The sequence below is a fragment of the Coregonus lavaretus genome, assembly GCF_964263955.1.
Source record: "Coregonus lavaretus genome assembly, contig: HAP1_SCAFFOLD_4927, whole genome shotgun sequence".
Classification (NCBI taxonomy): domain Eukaryota; kingdom Metazoa; phylum Chordata; class Actinopteri; order Salmoniformes; family Salmonidae; genus Coregonus; species Coregonus lavaretus.
This window is the reverse complement of record NW_028159386.1, coordinates 137-27,826: the sequence shown is the minus strand read 5'-3', so window position 1 is coordinate 27,826 and position 27,690 is coordinate 137. Positions and strand designations below refer to the sequence as shown.

At 42.9% G+C, this 27,690-nt stretch overlaps 1 protein-coding gene across 1 annotated transcript in view; it reads left to right on the top strand.

Annotated features, from left to right (window-relative positions):
* LOC311122942 (sodium-dependent noradrenaline transporter-like) overlaps window positions 1-21,581 on the top strand; it is a gene marked incomplete at its 5' end in the record, with an annotated part of 31,873 nt that extends 10,292 nt beyond the window's left edge. Inside the window, 11 exons of the mRNA XM_084197239.1 lie at window positions 7,036-7,174; window positions 9,289-9,423; window positions 10,159-10,262; window positions 12,527-12,651; window positions 13,855-13,967; window positions 14,973-15,101; window positions 15,494-15,593; window positions 18,082-18,182; window positions 19,774-19,941; window positions 21,041-21,115; window positions 21,495-21,581. Coding sequence (XP_084053365.1) covers window positions 7,036-7,174; window positions 9,289-9,423; window positions 10,159-10,262; window positions 12,527-12,651; window positions 13,855-13,967; window positions 14,973-15,101; window positions 15,494-15,593; window positions 18,082-18,182; window positions 19,774-19,941; window positions 21,041-21,115; window positions 21,495-21,518 — 1,213 coding nt within the window. The 3' untranslated portion in view covers window positions 21,519-21,581. The remainder of the gene's footprint in view (window positions 1-7,035; window positions 7,175-9,288; window positions 9,424-10,158; window positions 10,263-12,526; window positions 12,652-13,854; window positions 13,968-14,972; window positions 15,102-15,493; window positions 15,594-18,081; window positions 18,183-19,773; window positions 19,942-21,040; window positions 21,116-21,494) is intronic.
* Window positions 21,582-27,690: the final 6,109 nt, after the last annotated feature.

Sequence of the window (27,690 nt, the reverse complement as noted above, 5' to 3'; positions counted from 1 at the left end):
TTTTGTCAGTTCCACTCTAGCAAGCTGCAGACAACCACTGTGAATGTGACTGTAGCCTATCAAATGTTGCAATGGTGAAACGTTTGATAGATATAGTTTTCGCCTGACACGATGAAACGTGTGTGTGAATCCTCTCATAAATCTATTCCTACATCTTTGGTAGGACATCAATCACATGGTTCCATGGAGATAAGTTGTGCGTGAGTTCTAGAATCTAATATAATGTGGACGAGGGGGGCCTGTAGACCACTGGATGGGAATGAGAGTGATTGAGTAAGAGCAGAGGCTGAAGGACCTGAGCTGACCTGGGTCAGTGATTATGAAGACATGGGGCTCTATAAAGGGGTGAGGTAAGAGGACGGCCAAAAGCCTAGCTACCTCAGGAGACTGCTGCTTTAGACATGTTTCTCCCCCTCTGACTTTAGTTGGCTCTCTAGCCCACCCTCTATCAGTGGGATACATCCAAGAGCTGTTGCAAGTCTACCAGAGGTTAGCTGAACCTTAATGGAATATTTTATTATCATGTTCTCTGGGAAGGTCAGAGGAGACTGTTTATAGACCGTTGATTTCAACTCCTTTTGACACAGCATGTATTTGATACACAGTACTATGTGTGTATTATTCTTGTTAGATAACCTAGTTAGTATTATTATGTGAAGATGTGTTTGTTAATCATTGCAGTTCAATTAGTGTTAAAGGTGAGTCACGTGGCAGGGCGGCTCACTTGGCTCGCTGCATGGTAGAGGCTCTAAAAGTCAGGGGTCAGGGCACAGGTCAACCTGAACACTTTTTAAATTATGACCTGTCTACCCCACAGGTGCCCATAGTTCTCAAGGTCAAACACTTCAATCTTAAATCCAGCACAAATATGTCACCGTATAGCACATCAACCCCCAGCTATTTGGCCAATCACCTAGACACTGAGAGAAGGAATCAGTCATGTTTGTAGATGTATGACCAGGGTAAAGGTATGTGATAGAAGCTTGGTCTGATACATCCTCAGGCTGGTCTCAGTAGGAATATCCCAGTGGTCAGGAATATCCCAGTGGTCAGGAATATCCCAGTGGTCAGGAATATCCCAGTGGTCATTGCATGGTCAGTTCAACAATGATCTTTATTTAAATCAGCAGACATGCTATACACATCCTCTGTGAACGTTGCAGCATTAGATTATCACACAGTTTCATCAACAACACATGGTTTCTATAGATTATTTACATCCTTTCCATGCTAAAACAGCTGCATTTGATTTAGTGTCAGCTTTACTTGATGGATAGCCTTCATTAAAAAAGGGCTATTTGCATAGAATTTTGAGATGATTGACTTCAATGTGACTAGATTGATGAAGTGCACAATTAAATATAGTTTTTAGAGGAAATTACTCAAACAATTACATAAGAGATGATGAGCTTTTATTTGATCAATCTCACTTTCCATCAGTTCCACTTGCATGGTTCTGAGGTGATTTGTAGTAAGTAGCGTTCCTGCTTGGTGTCTCTACTTAAAGTCAAGTCAGACGTTTACCTCATTCTGGAGAACATACTGTACATGTCTGGTTTCCCGGAGACACACTAAGTCTTGTCCTTGACTAAAAAGAAAGCTCAATATAAGCTTAATATGTGTCTGGGAAAATGGCCCAAAGAGATTAATACTATTCGATAAAGCATACAATATTGTTTGAATTTTTCCTGGAAGATATTGTTTTCCAGTTTCTTTTAATAGTATATTGTTCATATCACTACCATATTATATGTTTGTCTCTGTTGTGTATATATGCTTCTTAAATAACATTTTTGCCTAGAATTTGTAAAACAGGCCTTAGGGATCGATATACTTTGGTATGCACATTGTACTGTATACACATAATATATTCTAGTTTTATATGGTTTTGAACAATAAGACTGGGTACTTCCGTTAATAACAGGGTACTACTGGTATCTTGTGTCCCAGGCTGTGTCCCTGTACCATCAGTTATGGACACTCAGTAGTGTACTAGCTGGGCTGGCTGTGTGCCAAATAGTTTCAGGTCATTTATGTGTTGACCATTTCTGGGAATGCAGATAAGAGTGAATGAGTTTAGAATAACTGGTCCGAAAAACGCATTGATGTTTGATAACATTTATGTTAGTGTGATATCAGATGGACTGTACAGCCTGGAGGCACCACAACAACTCTAGACCCCCTGTCTATACATGACTAGTCAGAAATATCAACATGTGTCTGTCTCCCGTTCCGTTCTGTCCTTCTTAGACAGCTCCTCTCCTCTCCTCTCCTCTCCTCTCCTCTCCTCTCCTCTCCTCTCCTCTCCTCTCCTCTCCTCTCCTCTCCTCTCCTCTCCTCTCCTCTCCTCTCCTCTCCTCTCCTCTCCTCTCCTCTCGTTCCCTCTCCACCAGGCGTGTCAAACATACGGCCCTCAGGTCGGGGGGCATGAGATCTCAATTTGATCTGAAATTACTAGGTAGTCAGGGAGCATCGAACATTTAAAAAACAATGGATAGGGGACTCTTAAAAAAAAACTAATGGCGAGGAAATAAAACCAATTTTAAGTGCGGCACTTGGGACCTTGGTGAAGACCGAAAGTGGCAAAATTAGTTTGAGAAGCCTGTTCTAGACCTAACAGCTTTGAATTTATTATCATCAGGATATAAATCACGTCAGTTAGACATATTTCAGACTGGACTGTCTGATCTGACATATCCTCTATTCCCCTTGTCCTTTATGTCTAGTCTGGACAGACAGTTTGCTTGTTCCTGTGTCTTCTCTTCTGGCTTGCCAGTCGGTGGGTTGTGTAACCAACGTGGAGCATCAGATCCAGATATAATTTCGTAGCTACACTTATCAGTGTCATCTCAGAGAGAGGCTGCCCGCCGGATCGGATCGCCTCGCTAGCCCACCGGTCACACAGACAGACAGAGAGGAGGAATCAATGGGAGAAAAAACTACCAGAAAAAGATAATGAAGCTAATGGATGGATTTTTGATGTGCAGCCCTTAGACAGCTGTTGCTCTGATGAATAGGGATGGGTGTTATTTCGAGGGCTCCAGAAAGAGACAGCAGCCAAAACATCACGTCTTGGAGAGACATAGGAGACCCAAAAGATCACGTAGTCTTGGAGAGACAGAGACCATAAAGATCACGTAGTCTTGGATATGAGCATCATGATGAGCACCAATCTGGCCTGGCTCTTTGTTGTCGGCTCCATGGAGTCCCACATCTCTCTCCCCAATGGCAGTGTGCCCTCGGCTGGGCTGTAACACTGAGCCTCAGGCCTGTTTCAAAGACTGGAAGATGAAGAAACAAACAGCCATCAACCCGCCCCTCAGGGACCTATGATTAACTGGTTTTTAAACGCAGTGTTTTCAAAGCAGAAACAAACCATCTGTCATCTCAATATAAATGTAAATCATTTTAGGGCACCCTCTGCGATTAGAATGAGATCAGATGTCCCATAATACTGTCCACTTGTTATGACTTAAGTTTACTCCTTCCTCCTTACTCAGAGCTGTTTAGAAGAAGAGGAAAAAAACACCTGGCCGTTCTCCCTATAGGTCAATATTATTCTGTTGATCATTTAAACACTATGACCTCTGACCCCTGCTTCCCTTTGAGCAGGGCAGTGTCTTTAAATGGCACCCTATTCCCTTATATAGTGCACAGCTTTTGACCAAATCCCGATGGTCCCTAGACAAAAGTAGTGCACTATAAAGGGAATAGGGTGCAACTTGAGACGCAGAGCAGGAACGGGATGCTCCCTAATATCGCTGAGCTGGAAGTTGATCCAGATCCGCTGTCAGTCTGGTCAGTCCGGTGGGACTCAGAGCAGGTGTGGCTCAGTATGCCTGTCCTGGGAAGATCCAAGGATGATCTGGGAATGAGGAGACAGATAGCAGGAAACAATATTGATGTAGGGAAGGATGAGTTACCATTTGTCTTCCTGCCGTCTCCACTCTTTTATTTATGTTCCGGTAAAACGCTTGACCCTTTGAGCGCCCATTCAACTGAGAGTAGTAGTCAGAGTGCTTTGATGGGAATGGCTCCCAAGAGTCGGTTATTAAAACCACTAGCTGCCAAGGTCTTTGAAGGAGTGGGAGGGAGTGTGTGTGTGTGTGTGTGTGTGTGTGTGTGTGTGTGTGTGTGTGTGTGTGTGTGTGTGTGTGTGTGTGTGTGCGTGCATGCATGCATGCTTTTGTGCATGTTGAGAGTAGAAAACATTTTCTCAGGTACTCCAAACCCTGAGTCCTTCATTCTTCCCTCGTGATTCTGTTAGCTAGATGATTGAATGGATACAGAATGTGGTGATCATAATATGTTGGGATAAAAGCTTTGCACTTCATTCTGAAGTTGTTTGATTTAGGTGACCAGTAACAGTAATCTTGTGGAACGGTTAGTTCAATGATTAATTTATAGATGTTTTGACTGGGTTTTAAGATCTCTAAATCAGTGGTTCTCAACTGGTTTTGTCTCGGGAACCAAATTGAACCAGGTTGTCTCAGTCGCGACCGAATATTCGCATCTCGAAAAAGAATCGCTAAAATACAATCTGGAAAACTATTTTTAATGCTATATTGATATTAAAAGTAGCAATTATATGAAAAGGAAACAACTTTCCCACCTCTTTCATTGTCAATAATTACATTTTGCCCATAGTCTTGATGAAGAATGTTAATAAACTCACTGAGACCACAAAATCAACCAAAATAGTGCTGCTAATACAGTGGGGGAAAAAAGTATTTAGTCAGCCACCAATTGTGCAAGTTCTCCCACTTAAAAAGATGAGAGGCCTGTAATTTTCATCATAGGTACACGTCAACTATGACAGACAAATTGAGAAGAAAAAAAATCCAGAAAATCACATTGTAGGATTTTTTATGAATTTATTTGCAAATTATGGTGGAAAATAAGTATTTGGTCACCTACAAACAAGCAAGATTTCTGGCTCTCACAGACCTGTAACTTCTTCTTTAAGAGGCTCCTCTGTCCTCCACTCGTTACCTGTATTAATGGCACCTGTTTGAACTTGTTATCAGTATAAAAGACACCTGTCCACAACCTCAAACAGTCACACTCCAAACTCCACTATGGCCAAGACCAAAGAGCTGTCAAAGGACACCAGAAACAAAATTGTAGACCTGCACCAGGCTGGGAAGACTGAATCTGCAATAGGTAAGCAGCTTGGTTTGAAGAAATCAACTGTGGGAGCAATTATTAGGAAATGGAAGACATACAAGACCACTGATAATCTCCCTCGATTTGGGGCTCCACGCAAGATCTCACCCCGTGGGGTCAAAATGATCACAAGAACGGTGAGCAAAAATCCCAGAACCACACGGGGGGACCTAGTGAATGACCTGCAGAGAGCTGGGACCAAAGTAACAAAGCCTACCATCAGTAACACACTACGCCGCCAGGGACTCAAATCCTGCAGTGCCAGACATGTCCCCCTGCTTAAGCCAGTACATGTCCAGGCCCGTCTGAAGTTTGCTAGAGTGCATTTGGATGATCCAGAAGAGGATTGGGAGAATGTCATATGGTCAGATGAAACCAAAATATAACATTTTGGTAAAAACTCAACTCGTTGTGTTTGGAGGACAAAGAATGCTGAGTTGCATCCAAAGAACACCATACCTACTGTGAAGCATGGGGGTGGAAACATCATGCTTTGGGGGTGTTTTTCTGCAAAGGGACCAGGACGACTGATCCGTGTAAAGGAAAGAATGAATGGGGCCATGTATCGTGAGATTTTGAGTGAAAACCTCCTTCCATCAGCAAGGGCATTGAAGATGAAACGTGGCTGGGTCTTTCAGCATGACAATGATCCCAAACACACCGCCCGGGCAACGAAGGAGTGGCTTCGTAAGAAGCATTTCAAGGTCCTGGAGTGGCCTAGCCAGTCTCCAGATCTCAACCCCTTAGAAAATCTTTGGAGGGAGTTGAAAGTCTGTGTTGCCCAGCGACACCCCCAAAACATCACTGCTCTAGAGGAGATCTGCATGGAGGAATGGGCCAAAATACCAGCAACAGTGTGTGAAAACCTTGTGAAGACTTACAGAAAACGTTTGACCTGTGTCATTGCCAACAAAGGGTATATAACAAAGTATTGAGAAACTTTTGTTATTGACCAAATACTTATTTTCCACCATAATTTGCAAATAAATTCATAAAAAATCCTACAATGTGATTTTCTGGATTTTTTTTTCTCATTTTGTCTGTCATAGTTGACATGTACCTATGATGAAAATTACAGGCCTCTCTCATCTTTTTAAGTGGGAGAACTTGCACAATTAGTGGCTGACTAAATACTTTTTTTCCCCCACTGTAAATCTATATTGAAAATACTGTGATTGAAGATTTCTTTTCAGTGATTTAATTATTTAAAAATGTAAATTCATTATCATTTCTATACACTTTCTACCTGATTTCAGTTGTTTAAGTTCAGACTGGAGTAAATGGTGTGTAGATGACTGACTTAGAGCAGGTGACTCCCCTCACTCTACTCAGGGTCAGACAGGGACTGCTCATGTGTTGAGTCTGTCCCAGCTGAGTCATAGCCTGGGTGGATCCACCATACAAACACAGCACTCTCTGGGGGCTGGCCAGGGAAAAGAGAAGACTGTATGTAGCCTGCAATATAGCCTTATACTGTATGTGTCCTAATAAGGCATGTATATCTTCCAATCTTTTTCTTGATGTTTTAGGAGGTATCTATGCTGTGGACAGTTTGGTCATAAATCTGGGTCTAAATGAGGTTTGGTGTGTTGTTGGAGTGTGTTGTTGGAGTGTGTGTGGTCTGGGTGTGTTACGCATGTCATCCTCCACACCATCCTCTTGTTAAGTATGTGGATGCTTCCCGATTCTACACCTTTTTCCAGAAGTGCACACTTTCATACTCCCCGTCATTGATTTAAAAGCATAGGGTTGGTGTAAGCATTGGCTGGAGGTAGTTGCCACAATTGTAAAATGCATGTGAGAAAGTGTGCAAAGAACACTACGGGAGAAGCTTGTAGAATCGGGACTCAGTGTGTGTGTGTTCTCCAGACGTGGCGTACTCCACCTCCATGAGAGCAGGGGGATCCAGGACCTGGGCATGCCTCGCTGGGAGCTGGTCCTCTGTCTGGTGGCTGTGGTCTTTCTTCTCTACTTCAGCCTCTGGAAGGGCGTCAAGTCCTCCGGCAAGGTACTGTTGACACACTGTACTGTACTGCTTAGTACAACACACTCCTACTGTAGTATAACAAACATTCCTACTGTAGTATAACACACTTCTACTGCAGTACAACACACTCCTACTGTAGTATAACACACTCCTACTGCAGTATAACACACTCCTACTGCAGTATAACACACTCCTACTGTAGTATAACACACTCCTACTGTAGTATAACACACTCCTACTGTAGTATAACACACTCCTACTGTAGTACAACACACTCCTACTGTAGTACAACACACACGCCTACTGTAGTATAACACACTCCTACTGTAGTATAACACACACGCCTACTGTAGTATAACACACTCCTACTGTAGTATAACACACTCCTACTGTAGTATAACACACTCCTACTGCAGTATAACACACTCCTACTGTAGTACAACACACTCCTACTGTAGTATAACACACTCCTACTGCAGTATAACATACTCCTACTGTAGTATAACACACTCCTACTGCAGTATAACACACACGCCTACTGTAGTATAACACACTCCTACTGTAGTATAACACACACGCCTACTGTAGTATAACACACTCCTACTGTAGTATAACACACTCCTACTGTAGTATAACACACTCCTACTGTAGTATAACACACTCCTACTGCAGTATAACACACTCCTACTGTAGTACAACACACTCCTACTGTAGTATAACACACTCCTACTGTAGTATAACATACTTCTACTGCAGTATAACACACTTCTACTGTAGTATAACACACTCCTACTGTAGTACAACACACTCCTACTGTAGTATAACACACTCCTACTGTAGTATAACATACTCCTACTGTAGTATAACACACTCCTACTGTAGTATAACATACGCCTACTGTAGTACAACACACTCCTACTGTAGTATAACACACTCCTACTGTAGTATAACATACTTCTACTGCAGTATAACACACTTCTACTGTAGTATAACACACTCCTACTGTAGTACAACACACTCCTACTGTAGTATAACACACTCCTACTGTAGTATAACATACTCCTACTGTAGTATAACACACTCCTACTGTAGTATAACATACTCCTACTGTAGTATAACACATTCCTACTGTAGTATAACACATTCCTACTGCAGTACAACACACTCCTACTGTAGTATAACACATTCCTACTGCAGTACAACACACTCCTACTGTAGTATAACACACTTCTACTGTAGTATAACATACTCCTACTGCAGTATAACACACTCCTACTGTAGTACAACACACTCCTACTGTAGTACAACACACTCCTACTGTAGTACAACACACTACTACTGTAGTAGGCAGGTAGCCTAGCGATTAAGAGCGTTAGGCCAGTAACTGAAAGGTCGCTGGTTTGAATGCCCGAGCCGACAAGGTGGAAAAATCTGTCGTTCTGCCCTTGAGCAAGGCAGTTAACCCCCAACAACAACTGCTTCCCGGGCGTCGATGACGTCGATTAAGGCAGACCCCCGCACCTCTATGATTCAGAGGGGTTGGGTTAAATGTGGAAGACACATTTCGGTTGAATGCATTCAGTTGTACAACTGACTAGGTATCCCCCTTTCCTTTTCCCTAGTATAGCACGCACTGCAACTGTACACAAAATGAACTGTGGTTGTGCGGACACACTCTGCGTAGTACATGGGTTTACACTGCAGTACCTTGAGAAATAAGATCTATAAACAGTAACCGGAGTGTGACAAAAACCAGTCCCCGAGTTGACAGATCTAAGCACCGTTTAGTACTGCTTAGTGCATGAGTCTACACAGATCTGAAAAAGAACATCTATACAGTAACCATAGCTGACAGGCCAGGGAGAATACAACAATTCACATGATGTCATGCACTGTATGTCATAGGACATGATCTCACAGTAATAATGACAAATCTGTAATGTTATGTTGTCCAGGTGGTGTATTGAACACTACCGTACACTCTTAGAAAAAAAGGTGCTATCTAGAACCTTAAAGGGTTCTTTGGCTGTCCCCATAGGATAACCCTTTGAGGAAATGTTTTTGGTTGCAGGTAGACGCTCTTATCCAGGTGCAGGTAGTCATGTAGCTAATGTTCTGTGTTGTGTTGTATCCAGGTGGTGTACATCACGGCCACCATGCCCTATGTGGTGCTGTTTGTCCTGCTGATCAGAGGCATCACTCTGCCAGGGGCTATGGACGGCATACGGGCCTACCTCCACATCGACTTTAAACAACTCAACGACCCCAAGGTCAGACAGGTCTTTAGAGTACAGTACAGTGTGTTACTGAGATTAGGGATGCAATATTTCCAATAACTTACAAAATTCCCAGGTTCCCGGAATCAAGAGAGAATAAACAAGAAATCCGGGATCCGCCAAACAGGATTTCTTGAAACCTGGGAATTATGCTAGAGCTCCCATAGTCACATCCAATATGGAAATAAATTAAATTAACTCATTTAGGAACCAAAACATGTGTTAGCTGTTTTTGGACACAAAGTGGAGGGAAAAAAGATTGTAATAAAAAACTGGGAGGTTGTGATTTCACATATGCCATATTCAATATAGAATGCTGTAAATGAACGGTAAGGAGCTCTAATGTTTAATATAGAATGCTGTAAATGAACGGTAAGGAGCTCTAATGTTTTTGAAAACATGGCCAAGGAATCATATCAGAGACAAGATTATTTAGAGCCAAGAGTCAGTAGATAGTCAGTACTCAGGAGAGATTCTGTCAAATGTAATGCTCTTCTCTGTATCATATTATAATGCTATGGGCTCTTTATATTATATTATAATGCTATGGGCTTATCTTTTTAAGGAGTGGGGTTTCTTAAGTTCTTTGCTTGATTGAAGAGATAGTAAAGTGTTGGAAAGACGGGGGCGATAGGGGAAGGGTGAGTCAAAGGGCAGTGGGCCGGGGTCAGCGACTGTAACCGCTGGATCACACAGGCCACAAAGTCTCTTTCTATGTTCCTGCTGTAGGTGTGGATTGATGCTGCTACTCAGATCTTCTACTCCTTGGGAGCCGGCTTTGGAGTGCTCATTGCATTTGCCAGCTACAATAAATTTGACAACAACTGTTACAGGTAAGATTTATCACTGTTGATATCACGGTGCTGTCCTCAGTGCTTCTCTATCATGACCTTACAAGGCTTACATGACCTTCTATAACCTGTAACCAGGCAATCAGATTGAACAGATCCTGTGCTGTGTTAAGGTCTCTTTAGATTTGTCTTTCCTGTTTTAACTGGACAGAAAGGTGATGTGTATCTGGCCAGTGGACTTTCTGGCTTGGAGCTAACAGGATAAGTGCAGCCCATGCTAGGCCAGATGATGGCTATAGCCATAGGCAGTGTTACGTTCCCTGCCATTCTGTGGTCCTCTAAACCCCTCACAGAGAAACAGACATTAGACTGTGGGGTCTGCTGATCCTTGTCATCACTAATAGGTTATTGTGAAAGTGGAGAGGTGGGTGCTGCTATCAGTTAGACCCATTCTGCTTTTAGAAAATGTGAGCTAGCAAGCCAGCAAGGCAAGGTAAAATATCACAAATAGAGCTAGATAAAGCCAGAAGAATAATATACTTGTTGAACACAGCTGATTAGCTATAGCCATCAGTCTTGTGTGTATAGCTATCTGCTACAGGGCGTTTTGATGTGAGCATGGGCGTGCACCACTCGAACGTGACGTTTGCTTGTAAACAAAAACATTTCTATATTGGTTTAAATAGAACCATGAGGAAATCTGTAGGAAACGTTATGTGGAAGTACTGAAATTCCCACCTAAGAAACATATGGTTCTCAGAACGTTCTGTTCTAACTGGGTATCCTGCATCATTCACAGAACATTGTGGGAAGGTTGTATGCAAAATAACTATAGGGCTACCACGCTCTCACTAAGCTCTAAGAAACATATGGTTCTCGGAACGTTATGTGTTAGCTGGGTAGGGTTTTTGTAGTGTGAAGCTGTACAGCTAATTGAGTTTCCCACTCTTATAAATTACTTTGCTTGATCTAAATTCCCCCCCCCCCCTTACACAGCTGAAGGCCTCATGTGTGCTCAGCTGGGCCATATGTGGGAGCTAAGAGGCTGAATGAGGACTTGTGAAAGTTGGCTGTTACATCCGTAGATATTCTGAAAGGACATCTATGTGGTAGCAGCTGGTTGTATTATTCTCCATATTGTACACAGATGGGACGGTTGAGGTCAGACTGTGGTCCATGTTCTCTCTGTCTGTCTGGTGACTGAACGTGGGTTAATGACCACAAACAGTCTTCAGGCTTTCACCCAGTTTGATTTCCAGGTGGGCCTCAAAGGCTCTCAAACAACATCCAGTCCCTCTGCATCAAAATTGTTAATTAAAACCAATACAAAATTAAACTATTTAAAGGGGCATCAATTTTTGGACTTATTAATTAATGATATGTACCCATTGATTCTTGAAGAATATAACTTATGAATGCCTCATGAGCTTAGTTCAACTGTCGTACCCCATCAGAACCCAAAATATAAGCTTTGTTTTACTCCAAAGTTTGTAAACAAAGTAAATGTAAACAAACACTATATAGCCTCTAAACATGGTTTACACTATAAATGTGATATTATGGATGGTCAGTCCTTGCATCCATACCTCTGTCTATGAATTTGAGAGTGGTTACATTTCTCCAGCCCCATCCCACAGCTTCTTACCAAAACAGGGGTGGGGAGTATTCTTTGTTATTGTTTCAACTGCTGATTGCCGCTTTAAGGTTAGGGTTAAGGCAACAGATCTATATGGGAGGCCTCACCCTGCCTGTACAGTTCAAGGCACTAAGAAGTTACTTATCCAGCAATGCCTTTGCTGGTGTTGGGTGGTAGTGAAAGCTGAAGGTTCTCTGTGTGTGCGTTCCAAATGGCACCCTATTTCTACATATTGCGCTACTTTTGACAAGAGCCCGATGGGCCCTGGTAAAAACAAACTAGTGCACTATATAGGGAATAGGGTGCCATTTGGGACACAGCCACTGCCTCCTCATTAACCTACTTCCAACCTCTCTGCTGAAACCTTCTTTTCTTCTGTCTTCTAATACCTTGACAAGACCCTCAAGACAAGACACAAGATATGGTTCCAATAAAAACTTCTGTTTAGATTTACCATGGTTCAAGGAAAAAACAGCATGTCTGTGAAATAAGACACGGGTTCTAAAAGTCCAATAGTCAAACTGTTAATATGGTGAGTTTATTATTGCTGTAAGACCTGTCATGGTACTATCATGGTAGCTTTATAGGCTAGGTGTTGTTGGAGGCAGAGTAAGAGCTCACATGAAGTGTTTTCTAAACATGATTTGTGTGTGTGTTCTCTTCCCCACAGGGATGCTATCCTGACCAGTACAGTGAACTGCGTCACCAGCTTCTTTTCAGGGTTTGCCATCTTCTCTGTGCTCGGCTACATGGCCTACAAACACGGGGTCAGGATAGAGGACGTGGCCACCGAAGGTGAGAGGAAGCCTACTAGACACACACACAAACGCACACACACACACACACACACACACACACACGCACGCACGCACGCACACACACATAGGAAGATATACATGCCTTATTAGGACACATACAGTATAAGGCTATATTGCAGGCTACATACAGTCTTCTCTTTTCCCTGGCCAGCCCCCAGAGAGTGCTGTGTTTGTATGGTGGATCCACCCAGGCTATGACTCAGCTGGGACAGACTCAACACATGAGCAGTCCCTGTCTGACCCTGAGTAGAGTGAGGGGAGTCACCTGCTCTAAGGGAGGGCAGGATTCTGACAACACCCAACAGTCAGTCATCTACACACCATTTATAGAGTTTCAAACCCAGTCAAAACACCTATAAATTCATCATTAAACTAAACATTCCACAAGCTTACTGTTACTGCTCACTAAATCAAACAACTTAAAGGAAAGATTCACCCATTTTGAATATTATATAATTTTTGTGCGTCTATAAGCAATGTTCTATCAATTCCTGAGGTAAGCAGGCAGAAATACAGCCGGTATGACGAATGATGCAAAACTCATCATACTGGCTGTATTTCTGCCTGCTTGTACAGCAATAGCTCAGAAACACATGAAAACATGTGTATCTGAGAACATCGCTCAGAGATGCACAAAAAACGATATAACATTCAAAATGGGTGAATCTTTCCTTTACGAATGAGCAGCAACGTGCAATGCTTTTAATATAATTGATTGCAACAGTAGCTGAGAGGGTCTGGGGTTCAGATGGAATTGAAATACCAGAGAACACATAAATACTGGCCTGCTGTGGAGAGAGGGTTTGGCAGACATACAAAAAAAATGAAATCTGATAAAAATCTGCTTTGCTTTCTAGTTCTTCTGTCTTCTACTTGCCACTGTCCCTCCGCTGTCTGTCATTTCTTTGTCATCTTGAGTCCTCACTTCTCTGCCTTTCTCCTTCCTTTCCTCCTTTCACTTTCCATTGTTAAATCATCTCTTATTTTCTCTGAAACGACCTTGTGGACAGGGTCAAGCTCAGGACAAGGAAGTGTTATATCAACATCCCACCAAACAATATGCTGTTTTATTTCAACATCCCACCCAACAACGTACCATTTTATAGACTGATGGTAATCAGTTGTCTCTGGTATGTGCTATCACAAGTGTCTCTATCTATGTATCTGTGTGTGAGTGCAGGTGCAGGACTGGTATTCATAATCTATCCTGAGGCCATCTCCACCCTCCCTGGATCTACCTTCTGGGCCATAGTATTCTTCATCATGCTGCTGACTCTGGGCATCGACAGCTCTGTGAGTTACTGGCCCACCTCAGGGTTGAATTACTGCATGCTATGTCCCACCACAGGGCACGGATGGCTACTGACCATTTGTTTCTATCTTATGGTGGATTTATCTGATCTATCTAGTGGATTTATAGTAAGTGTAGATTAGAATACTGTATCTCCTCCGATCTGTCTATCTATATCTATATGTCTCTTTGTCCCTCTCTGTCTCTTTCTCTCTCTGTCTCTCTCTCTCTCTCTCTCTCTCTCTCTCTCTTTCTCTCTCTCTCTCTCTCTCTCTCTCTCTCTCTCTCTCTCTCTCTCTCTCTCTCTCTCTCTCTCTCTCTCTCTCTCTCTCTCTCTCTCTCTCTCTCTCTCTCTCTCTCTCTGTCTGTACAGTATTACAGGCACTTTTGCATACACACAGTCAAGTCAATCTTATACATTATTCTACTTTCCCATGGTTGCAGTGAGTGCTCTGGTCCTGCTCTGAGTTCTGGGTACTGCGAAGGCAGTTGTTTTGACTGTTACCCAATAACCATGAAGTGGAAAGTCACATGCATCGCAGCCTGAAACGCAGGAAAACTTTGTCCACAGTGATTGTTCATTTTTCCTCATAAAATTTCCCAGTTACATAAGGTGATCATTTACTGTAAATGAAGCAAAAAAGGAAATTCCACAGCAGTAGGAGTCATGGTCATGTAGCACTGCACTTAGAAAGCTAGGTCTGATCGTTTAGATTCTAGGCCAAAGGTATTCTGTTTAGGTGAGAAGACTGTGTGATTCTGTTACATTACTGCTGTAGGTACTACAATTTATGTGTTTGTGCCACTGAACCATCCTAATGTATGTCTGCCTGTCTGCCTGTCTGCCTGTCTGCCTGTCTGCCTGCCTGTCTGCCTGTCTGTCTGTCTGTCTGTCTGTCTCTGTCTGTCTGTCTGTCTGTCTGTCTGTCTGTCTGTCTGTCTGTCTGTCTGTCTGTCTGTCTGTCTGCCTGTCTATCTTCCTGTCTGCCTGTCTGTCTGTCTTCTAGATGGGTGGTATGGAGGCGGTCATCACAGGACTGTCGGACGACTTCAAGATCCTGAAGAGGAACAGGAAGCTGTTCACCTTCGCCACAGCATTCGGAACCTTTCTTGTCGCGCTCTTCTGCATCACTAATGTGAGGTCACTTCCTGTTCCTCTGAGTCACATATGATTTTCATAGCTCTCATATGATTGCATAAATCAAACCAAAGAGGATCACAAACTTCCCACCAGGCATAAGATAGAAAAGGGAATCCCCTGTCCAACCATGCGAACAATTGTTATTGCCTGACTCGATAAGCTTTGTGTTTCATGCTTATCCTTGCCAGCTCACAGTAGTTAACGGCAGCCAGGTTGCCCATCTTCAACAACCTTTTGACATTGTGTCTCTGTATCTCTCTCTCACTCACTCTCACTCTCTCACTCTCACTCTCACTCTCACTCTCACTCTCACTCTCACTCTCACTCTCACTCTCTCTCTCACTCTCACTCTCTCTCTCTCTCACTCTCACTCTCTCTGTCTGTCAGGGAGGAATATATGTGCTGACTTTGTTGGATAACTACGCGGCGGGGACCTCCATCTTGTTTGGGGTGCTAATTGAGGCCATTGGGGTGTCCTGGTTCTACGGTATGTATTATCGGTCCCCCTTAGCCTAGTACAGAGGCACATACTAATGCTGACTTCTTACTGTGGTGAACCTGCTTATCTACCTTTCCTCTTCTATTGTTCATTAGAGCCCAGTCCTTTGTTCCCTCCATCTCTCCACCCCCCCTCCATCACCCCACCCTCCCCCTCCATCACCCCCTGCCCACAATTGCCCTCCCCTGGCCTGCCCTCTCCTCCCGTCGGCTCTCTCAACCTCCCTAACCCTCTGGCATCTTCACTACCCAGGCCCTGCAGCTACACCTGACATTTACTGGCAGTGTAGAGACACCGTGCTTCCCTTCCTTAGACCTCCACTGTTAACCCCCTTTCTCCATCTCTCCCAATACTCCTCTTTCCATCTCTCCATACACTCCCCTCCTCCCCTACACCCCCCGCCTTCTCCCTTCCTCCCTGCTCCCTTCCACTCCTCTCCATCCCCCCATACACTCCCACTGTCAGACAGCAGATTGCAGCAGTCATAAAGTAGGCCACAGCCAGAGCCACACACAGACCACTGATGGGAGGCTAACTACTGACTCTCTCCCTTGTGGGGGTCAGAGGAGAGGGAGGCAGAGAGGGGAGGCTAGCTACTGAGTCTCTCCCTTGGTGGGGGTCAGAGGAGAGGGAGGCAGAGAGGGGAGGCTAGCTACTGAGTCTCTCCCTTGGTGGGGGTCAGAGGAGAGGGAGGCAGGGAGGGGAGGCTAACTACTGACTCTCTCCCTTGGTGGGGGTCAGAGGAGAGGGAGGCAGGGAGGGGAGGCTAGCTACTGACTCTCTCCCTTGGTGGGGGTCAGAGGAGAGGGAGGCAGAGAGGGGAGGCTAGCTACTGAGTCTCTCCCTTGGTGGGGGTCAGAGGAGAGGGAGGCAGGGAGGGGAGGCTAGCTACTGAGTCTCTCCCTTGGTGGGGGTCAGAGGAGAGGGAGGCAGGGAGGGGAGGCTAGCTACTGAGTCTCTCCCTTGGTGGGGGTCAGAGGAGAGGGAGGCAGAGAGGGGAGGCTAGCTACTGACTCTCTCCCTTGGTGGGGGTCAGAGGAGAGGGAGGCAGAGAGGGGAGGCTAGCTACTGAGTCTCTCCCTTGGTGGGGGTCAGAGGAGAGGGAGGCAGGGAGGGGAGGCTAACTACTGACTCTCTCCCTTGGTGGGGGTCAGAGGAGAGGGAGGCAGGGAGGGGAGGCTAACTACTGACTCTCTCCCTTGGTGGGGGTCTGAAGAGTGGGAGGCAGGGGAGGCAGGGAGGGGAGGCATGGGGGAGTTGTGAGAGACTGTACACTACAGTGTGTTTATAATTGTCTGTTTAGCAGTTTGTGTTATTTATCCAATAGTAAAATGGAATAAATGTAGGTGCAGTGAAATATGTTGTTTTACAGGGTCAGCCATAGTAGTATGGAACCCCTGGAGCAAATTAGGGTTAAATGCCTTGCTTTAGGGCACATCAACAGATTTCTCACCTTGTTGGCTCAGGGATTTTAACCAGCAACCTTTCATTTACAGGCTCAATGCTCTAACTACGAGGCTATTTGGCATGGACGTGCATGGGTGAGAGTAGTGAAGGACTATATGGTGTGTGAACAGTTCTATGCAGTCTGTTTAGTGTTTTATGTATTGCACAGAGATAATACTGTATGTCGACAAGTTGTGCTTTATCTTTAAACTACAGCCCATCAATGTACACCATGATTTATAGTCAGTATTAACTGCTGAAACTGAACCTCATGATGAGGTCAGACAGACAGAGCACCACAGAGAGAGGAGAATAAAGGAGAGGGTCTGCTTGTAGCTGGAGTTGTGACAGGGTTTCCTGGACCTGTCTTAATGTTAACAGGCCTTGGCTGCTCTGATAAAGAAGCATTATGCCCAAGCTATAGAAACACCATGGTTGTGTACAAAATGGCACCATATTCCCTATATAGTGTACTACTTCTGGTCAAAAGTAGTACACTATATAGTGTCGTTTGGGACACAGTCCATTTCCTTATAGGCAGACTTAACCCTGTGTGAAATTATAATATAACATACTTGGAACTCAGAGACTTTTATGAAACAGATATCATTGAGCTGCATTTTTACTGCTGTGTGAACTCATAATTACAGAAGAAATTGGAGTTGTGTGCCATGAAGCTCTTTCTCAGCCAATGCTCCAGCTGTTATGTATGGACATTGATGAGAGGAGCGTTAGTTCTCCTGTGAACTTCAGACATCAGAAGCAAAGCGGACTGTGGGTCTGACCTGGGTGCAAATAGTATTTGTTTTCTTTCAAGTACATTGAGCGTTTGATTGAGCCTTCCCGTAGTGCCAGATGGGCAGGGTTTGTACTATTGGTTGTATTGCACCAGGCAAGCTCAATCAAGCTCAGCTTCAGTATTTGTAAGGAAACAAGTACTATTTGAACCCAGGTCTGCAGTGGGTCTATGGGTATGGTTCTGTGTGCGTGAGTTCAAGCCCTGGTCTTCTGCCCTGTGTTTCCTCTCCAGGCGTGGACCGCTTCAGTGAGGATATCGAGCGCATGATGGGCTTCAAGCCAGGTCTCTACTGGAGGCTGTGCTGGAAGTTTGTCAGCCCCACCTTCCTACTGGTGAGAACCCCGGGGGGCAAGAAGGGGCTGATTGGGGGGCTGGGGCTGAAGCCTTTGGCATGGTGCTGGGGCTTGGGGTGGGATGGGAGGGCAAAGTGCCTGACACAAGCTTGAAGTATTAAACATACTGTAGGAATCATGATCTATGGTATGTAATTGAGCTTGAATGGAAATGAGGAAATTCCCAACAGAGGTTACCTAATTGTTACTGGCTGCCATATACTGTACTATAGTCTTTTTTAACTCGTATTATGTGCCAGCAATTAGTAATTTGCCACAGGAAATGTGTTTTCCTGTAAAAAAAATGTTAGAGATGTGTTACGTCAATGAACCACAGATGTGGGTTTGTATAGATAGGGATTACCAAAAGCACATGATCTGTCTTGACGGGAAATTATATTATTCCCTTAATGCTTTTATATTGATTATGATCTTTCATATGTCAGTATTCCTCTTTCCATAGGGGAAGTTTATATGTTTTAAATGGCAAACAGGAAATAAAAAGAGGATGGGAAGATTGAAAGCCAGGAAAATAGGTAGATTAGATTGAAAGCCGATATATCACCAGGATCTTTAAACCTTATGTCTGAGGGGACCTATCATTGTTTAGTTTTAGTGTGTAGTGAACGCTACCATAGTTCTGCTAGCCTTACCTCCAGAAGCAAGGCAGAAACAGCAGATGTCAGGAAGATAGCGCCCAACTCTGGCTGTTGCATGGATGGCATTTGTAGAAAAAGGACATAGAATAATGTTGTTAGCCTTTGATATTCAGTTGGAGACGAGGAGGAGACACTGCCCTGACCTTCCAGTGTTGTATTATAACTACTAGTGATGTTTGCTGCTCTCTGGGGCAACAGTTACAAAGCTACAGAGTTACAGTTCAGTGGTGATGGGCCTCCAGTCTCTAGTCTACAGCTGCCTGGTGAACCAGAGTACTTACAGTGAAAGTCTATTACAGTATGTGTCAAACCCCAGAGGGAGAGACCATGCCCATGTCTGTTCTATTCAACTCAATTTCATCTCTGTAATGCTTTTATGTTTTTGTCAAAATGAACAGTGGCGGAGTATTCGTTTTTTCTACAGAAGCTGTTTTGATATCTCTTTGGGAATATTTTAACCACTCTGTTTTTTTTTTCTCCTCTCCGTACTTTGTGATGATAGCCAGCATCGAGACCTAGCGGTTCTATTGTTTCTCCTGTCCTCAGTTTATATGGTGACCTAGCTAACCGTTCTGTTGTTTCTCCTATCCTCAGTTTATATGGTGACCTAGCTAACCGTTCTATTGTTTCTCCTGTCCTCAGTTGATATGTTGACCTAGCTAACCGTGCTGTTGTTTCTCCTATCCTCAGTTTATATGGTGACCTAGCTAACCGTTCTATTGTTTCTCCTGTCCTCAGTTTATATGGTGACCTAGCTAACCGTTCTGTTGTTTCTCCTGTCCTCAGTTTATATGGTGACCTAGCTAACCGTTCTGTTGTTTCTCCTGTCCTCAGTTTATATGGTGACCTAGCTAACCGTTCTGTTGTTTCTCCTGTCCTCAGTTTGTATGGTGACCTAGCTAACCGTTCTGTTGTTTTTCTCTTCTCCCCAGGTCGTGGTGATAGCCAGCATCGTGACGTCCACGGGCCTGAGTTATGATGACTATGTCTTTCCTTCATGGTCCAACGTGATTGGTTGGGGTGTAGCTCTGTCCTCCATGATGTTTGTGCCCATCTATGCCATCTATAAGTTCCTCAGTATGCCAGGGACATTCAAACAGGTCAGTGGAAAAACAAATCCCTCTCATCTGCATAATTGTTGTTTATATAATGTAAAGATAACCTTAGATCGATTTGATTTGATTTATTAGGATGCCCATTAGCCGACGCCAATGGCGACAGCTAGTTTTACTGAGGTCCGACATATAACATAAAAGACATTACAGACAAAATACTTTACAATTTACATACATTTAAAAACATTAACATGTAGTGTGTTAATGTTGGCAGGTACAGTATGTACTGTAGCTTGATGTCATGTAGCTTGAAAGCTGTGGTAAATAGCAACCTCTTATCTGTATCCCAGCGGTCAAAACTGGTTGAAATGCCATCCTTATAACCAGATTATGATGTCATTTCAACCAGGTTTGCACGCTGGGATAGTATGTGTTTATTTTATGCAAAGATAATCTTAGATCAATGGCAGGCATGTAGCTTGGAGTCTTCAAGGCTTGACCTTGAACTGACACAAACTGACTTTTTCCTTTTCGATGGTTGACGGTTGATGATGTCAGTACTTGTGGGACGCTGGTTAGAGATCTTGCGGGTTCAAAGCCTGAACAGTGAACAGTATAATCATAAAAATAACATTCCTTTGATGATTATCTTTCTGAGCAGTAAACAGTGTTACCTTGTGTTTTCCTACTCACTCCTCGTGGCATTTCCTTCTGATGCCTGGCAGTGTTTAGACTCCTTCCATGACTATCTCCCATGCTTTTCCTCCAGCTGAGATCACAGTTTATCATACTGTTATCGCACCAAGTGCACTTCAGTCAGATATGAGGACGGGGGCGATCTGGAAGAGACATCAGAGATCATACAGTATACACTACAGTACAGTGTACATCCAGTCCAGCCTGATCACATCAGAATCAGAAAGCTGTTTGACATATTTGAGCTATCTCCAAGTTCCTTATCTATAGAAGAAATGGTGGATCTATAGAATAAACTGTGACCATAGATTAAAGTGCTAGTTTATTACAAACTTCAAGATCATATCTCTTGTGCTTGGGACAATGTGTTTTTTGCAGTGTAAGAGTATGTGTTTATTGTAAGGTACGAGTTATGTAATATAATGTACTGTAATGGTCTGTTTTTCAGAGGATAGCCTACTGCATCACACCAGAACACGAACATCATCTCGTGGCAGAGGGAGCTACCATCAGACAGTTCACGGTGAGTACAGATGTTGGATCTTCATTTGAGCAAGTTTGCTAGAGCAGGACAATTATCCTGCAGCAACAGGACATTTGAATTATTATGTGGATTATAAGTAATTGACATTTGTGTAGGGGTTGATACATTTATTGTTAGGGCAAATCAAGTCTGACATTTTAAAGTGAAAATGACAAACTTTATCACTCTTTTGTTGCTGAGAATTTTCCTGAAATGCAAACTTGTAGTGTGTTTATGGTTCTACATCTGTGAGGGCTGGAAAACAGAGAGGTATAGAGGATGTAGGCAGAGTGATGACCAGAATGGAAATGTGACCTCTAATGATGCTCTATGCTGCATTGGCAACGAGCTTTATCAACATCACCCTTTTCTATTTCAGCTCAAGCACTGGTTGGCTATCTGACAACCTAATGTCACCCAACCTTCCTCACTACTCACAATTCCGGGGTGTTGGAGTCGTGGCGTTCCGACGGCAGATGTTCCTGCTGCTGAGCCTCCTGCTACTGGAGGATGGACAGGGAAAACGCCATGCTCCTTTCTGCCTCTCTGTGTTCTTTTGGTTCTGACCCAACCTGTGACCTGCCATCCCCTCATTTCCACTCCGCCCCTCATCTCCCGCTCTCTCTGTCGAGTGACTACAGATTCTCTCCTCAACCTCTGCCTACAGAGTCAACTCAGTATCCTCCATGTTTTTGCTTTTGAAGTGTCTTTTTATTTAGAACAATTACCATGTGGCATCATCTTCATTTTTTTCAAATGTATACAACTCATAAGATGGAGAAATTCCATGCAGAGAATCTACAGGTGTTTTTTTCTGTGTTCATGGACATAGTTATTTGTTTTCATATCAGTTTTTTACATGTTTTTTTCTTTACTATGACTGTTCTGTGTTCATTGTCTATAGAATGGGTTAGACACTTAAACCAAGTCAAAAAGTACCAAATTACCACTTCTGTCATCATGTATACTCTAGGCAGGGGGAGACAAACATGACTCACATTGCTTTTTGTCTTTTTGACTCTTTTCAAAAAGGACCCTCAAGCTTTTAGGTGAATGAGAAAGGGGAGAAATATAGTTTCATTGCCCTCTTTGTATGTCTGACTGAGTAGTTATCATTGGGAGAAGGTCCCCATTCCCTACTCTAGATATCATGCTTTAGAAAGAGCAGCTCAACTGTGTCAGTGCCTTATCGAGCTAGACACTCCAGAACCTGTCAATGTTTTCATTGGTCCATACAGAAAGGTTTTGCCCGACGACTCAGGAATCCTCTCCTGCAGATCAGAGCTTGTGGATAATAGATATTCTTTATGGTTACCAACATACGTTATTAATTCAGTTTGAATGACAATGTCCTTTAGATATTCATCTTACAGCAGTAGAGGTTTTTCCCAGTTGCCTTCTCCATCTTCTGAAACCTACCTGAAACAGATATGAAGCTTTTGTCACCTGTCTGACAGAAAAGGGAACAATTGATGTTGAGACTCAGAAATGTTTCGTCTTGCAAGTGGTGGTCCTTATGCTTTCCACATGGCCTTTACACAGAGTAGAGGTCTCCATTGTAATGCTATGGTTACTAACGGAACTGCGTGTACCAACTTTAATGTGTTGCATAGTGCTAGCATATTTTCCTCTTCAGAGAGGCTTGTGCCCTTGATCCAATGATTTTGCCTTCACCGTGCTTGTGAATAAACAGTAGTAATTGAACAGTGGTGAAGACCCAAAGGGAGGCTTTGATTCAATGTCAGGAAATTTCAGAGGTTGAATCCAGCACTTGAAAGAAGTCTTTAACAGAAATACTTGTTTCAGTTTTCTATGGATAGGTAAGCACTCTTAGTGTTTTAGGGAATGTTTTCAGACATGCAAGAAATGCCCTGTTTTATCAAAAGCTCAACTGAATTACAGCACTAACACAGGTAGACTCAACAAAACAAGTGACATTTCTTTACTTTTTATATGCTGTAATGTTCTCTTTGTTATATTGCACATTTCCAATGCATGGTTTTGTGGTCCATATGTGTGAGGGAAATCAGGAGCTTCTCCTTCAAAGAGTGTATGTGTGTGTGTGTGAATGTATGTGTGTGTGTGTGGAAGGATAGCTAGTGTATTTTAAGTTCGAAATGCCTCATTCATTGTACAAGGATTGTTATGTTATATGTTACATTGTCATCTCTTGAAGCCTATTTCTTTGTCAAACTTGACTTAAAGAAAATTCACCACCAAGGAAGTGCCAAAATGTAACCCCCTTTTTTTTTTAGAGATGACTGCTGTTTTTGTCTTTTATTTTGTTCTGTTTCTCCATTCTGTTTGTTTATTTATTGAAATGGAGTTGAAATTTAATTGTAAACATTTTATCGTGAAACAACATTAATGGCAGGAAGCAAGCCACACACAAAAATTCAATTGTATGTGGAGTATAAGATATGGAAAAATATATAAATATATTCTTTTGTTATATATCTAATCTTGTATTCATCAAATTCTTTATAAACGAAACGTGAATGTAAAGTATTTTAAACGTAACTGTCCACTGTTACTGTTATATCATTGTGTTTGATGTAGGTAAGATGAATCTATTTACAGATGTATTCTCCAGTGTAACCGGGGTAACTTTGCAACGTGAATGTAGACAAGTACAGCCCTGGTATTACCTGAGCTAAATTTACAGAACACTGTATACAATACAAAAGTCCTGTTGAACGTGAGTGACAACTATCTATGAAGAAGTCAAAATATGCACACTATTATAATAAAGAGATTCTTCTACACACACAGATGGGGGTATATGCATTGATTTATTGTTGGAAGAATGGGATAATAAGCTTCTGTGAATGCAATTTAATTCACAGTCCATTGTGTTGTGTTGGAGAGGGTAGACTGTACTGTAGCAGAAAGATGAATGCATGGGGCTTAGATAATAGAGAAACCAGAAAGAAGGAATGTTTGGAGCTCTCTGATGGGAGCATCTACGTCCCTTTCTCTCTGTCTCTCTCTCTCTCCACTGATTCAGCAAGTGTTTCATTATTGTACTTCAACAGGAGAAAAAAAAAAGTTTGTTTCGTTTTAACGTTAATAATGTCCCCCAGGATATACAGTGGGGAAAAAAAGTATTTAGTCAGCCACCAATTGTACAAGTTCTCCCACTTAAAAAGATGAGAGAGGCCTGTAATTTTCATCATAGGTACATGTCAACTATGACAGACAAAATGAGAAAAATAAATCCAGAAAATCACATTGTAGGATTTTTAATGAATTTATTTGCAAATTATGGTGGAAAATAAGTATTTGGTCAATAACAAAAGTTTCTCAATACTTTGTTATATATCCTTTGTTGGCAATGACACAGGTCAAACGTTTTCTGTAAGTCTTCACAAGGTTTTCACACACTGTTTCTGGTATTTTGGCCCAGTCCTCCATGCAGATCTCCTCTAGAGCAGTGATGTTTTGGGGCTGTCGCTGGGCAACACGGACTTTCAACTCCCTCCAAAGATTGTCTATGGGGTTGAGATCTGGAGACTGGCTAGGGCACTCCAGGACCTTGAAATGCTTCTTACGAAGCCACTCCTTCGTTGCCCGGGCGGTGTGTTTAGGATCATTGTCATGCTGAAAGACCCAGCCACGTTTCATCTTCAATGCCCTTGCTGATGGAAGGAGGTTTTCACTCAAAATCTCACGATACATGGTCCCATTCATTCTTTCCTTTACACGGATCAGTCGTCCTGGTCCCTTTGCAGAAAAACAGCCCCAAAGCATGATGTTTCCACCCCCATGCTTCACAGTAGGTATGGTGTTCTTTGGATGCAACTCAGCATTCTTTGTCCTCCAAACACGACGAGTTGAGTTTTTACCAAAAAGTTCTATTTTGGTTTCATCTGACCATATGACATTCTCCCAATCCTCTTCTGGATCATCCAAATGCACTCTAGCAAACTTCAGACGGGCCTGGACATGTACTGGCTTAAGCAGGGGGACACGTCTGGCACTGCAGGATTTGAGTCCCTGGCGGCGTAGTGTGTTACTGATGGTAGGCTTTGTTACTTTGGTCCCAGCTCTCTGCAGGTCATTCACTAGGTCCCCCCGTGTGGTTCTGGGATTTTTGCTCACCGTTCTTGTGATCATTTTGACCCCACGGGGTGAGATCTTGCTTGGAGCCCCAGATCGAGGGAGATTATCAGTGGTCTTGTATGTCTTCCATTTCCTAATAATTGCTCCCACAGTTGATTTCTTCAAACCAAGCTGCTTACCTATTGCAGATTCAGTCTTCCCAGCCTGGTGCAGGTCTACAATTTTGTTTCTGGTGTCCTTTGACAGCTCTTTGGTCTTGGCCATAGTGGAGTTTGGAGTGTGACTGTTTGAGGTTGTGGACAGGTGTCTTTTATACTGATAACAAGTTCAAACAGGTGCCATTAATACAGGTAACGAGTGGAGGACAGAGGAGCCTCTTAAAAAGAAGTTACAGGTCTGTGAGAGCCAGAAATCTTGCTTGTTTGTAGGTGACCAAATTCTTATTTTCCACCATAATTTGCAAACAAATTCATTACAAATCCTACAATGTGATTTTCTGAAAAAAAAAATCTGAATTTGTCTGTCATAGTTGACATGTACCTATGATGAAAATTACAGGCCTCATCTTTTTAAGTGGGAGAACTTGCACAATTGGTGGCTGACTAAATACTTTTTTTCCCCACTGTATATTCTGCAGCGTTGACTGACACTGATACAGCGAAGCGTCTCTGCCGGTGCAAAAAACATTGCATATTCACAGGAGTAGAGAAGAATGAAGGTTCTTAAAATTTATTTTTAAATTTTTCTCTCAGCAACAAGGAAGGATATACAAAGAGAAGCTCATGGCAATGGCTTTATACAGAGGTGAATCATTTATAACAACAAAGCCTATTAATTTATTTCACTTTACACAGACTGATGCAAATCAAAACACATTTTATTCGTCAGATGCGCCGAATACAACAGATGCGCCGAATACAACCTTACCGTGAAAGGCTTACTTACGAGCCCTTAACCAACAATGTAGAGTTAAAAATAAAAAAAACAATGCAGTTAGTATCCATTATTCAAAAGGCATCGGAATCACTGTATATGATACACAGTTTTAACACTCTCCACATATATATGAAGTTAACAGATGCTTAGTGTGTGGTGAGCCACATAGCAATTTAACAACATGTTGATACTGCTCTTTGACAGTATTTGACAGTGTTCTCCTCTGTTTCTGCTGAGCGAGGATTTCTCATTGCAGTACTGTAGCTAACTGTGCCTTTCTGCTGTCTGTCTCTTTCCTCTTCATGTACGGCTGCTCTGTGCCCATGTCATGCCCCACACCACACAGGCCACCACACAATGACCTAAGCTTTGTGCCACTGTCCCTGAGCTCCTCTCTGCTGTCAGCTGAGTGGCCGGCTATGCTGCTATTGTTTTTAATCAGCAGCAGGTGTGGGATCCAGAACCAGTACATAATCCCTGTCTGTTTCTCCTGCATGCCTATTGCCAAACTGCTCTATGGTATTAATGCACACATTTCTGGAGGGATCCCCAAAAGCTATCACGTGTGACTGTGCAGTGCTTTCTAAGACTGTTTCTGTCTCTCTCCCCTCTCTCTTTCTATCTCTCTCGCCCCCATCTCTCGATTCTTTCTTCTCTCTCTTCCTCTCTCTCTCTCTCTCTCTCGATATTCTTTCTCTCTCTCTCTCTCTCTCTCTCTCTCTCTCTCTCTCTCTCTCTCTCTCTCTCTCCTCTCTCTCTCTCTCTCTCTCTCTCTCTCTCTCTCTCTCTCTCTCTCTCTCTCCCTCTCTCTGAATAACTCACACCTACAGAGACTCTGACTGCAGGCCTTTCTGGTCCTTTTGCTGTTGCTAATTCATTGACCTAATTAGACCCTATTCAATTAACAACATCCAATGTTCTAATTTAGCCTGAGAACAAAACTAAGCAATTACTAGAACCTTAGGATCACTTACAACTTATTTTAAAATTGAATTTCCACATGTAGAGTTACACCCAGATATTCTACATATGATACCGTATGACCACATTTTCCGTCATAGGTCTTGGTTCCTGTATTTCTTGTTTTTAGCCAGTATATTTAACCTCTCATCACCTGGTAACACCCAATAACACACTGATGTACTGCCTGCCAGGACAATAGTTATGACTGGCACAGCTTAACCAAAATAAGTAGTTCAAAGCAGAGGCATTATGCATTCACCTCTACGGTGGAAGGCGGCTGAGCTACAGCAGTGTTTGTGTGATCAAGAACCATCCTGAAACAGGTCTTCTCACGAAAATGCCTGTAAAGTCCAAATGGTTTGAGAAACTATTACCTTCACAGTACTCGTTAGAAGGTCATCCTGTGACTGTGCGGTAAAATTAAATGGAGGTGAATAGGCTTTTTTGAACATGGAACCAGGGTTACTAACTTATTTATTTATTTCCTGTCCCTGGATGCTTCCCTGTATCTCTCAGATGCATTTCAGATACTGATTTATTTTTGAACTATCTTTTTTGCCATGAATGTGTTATTCAATGCGTTTCTATGGGCTAATAGCAATAAGGCCATATTT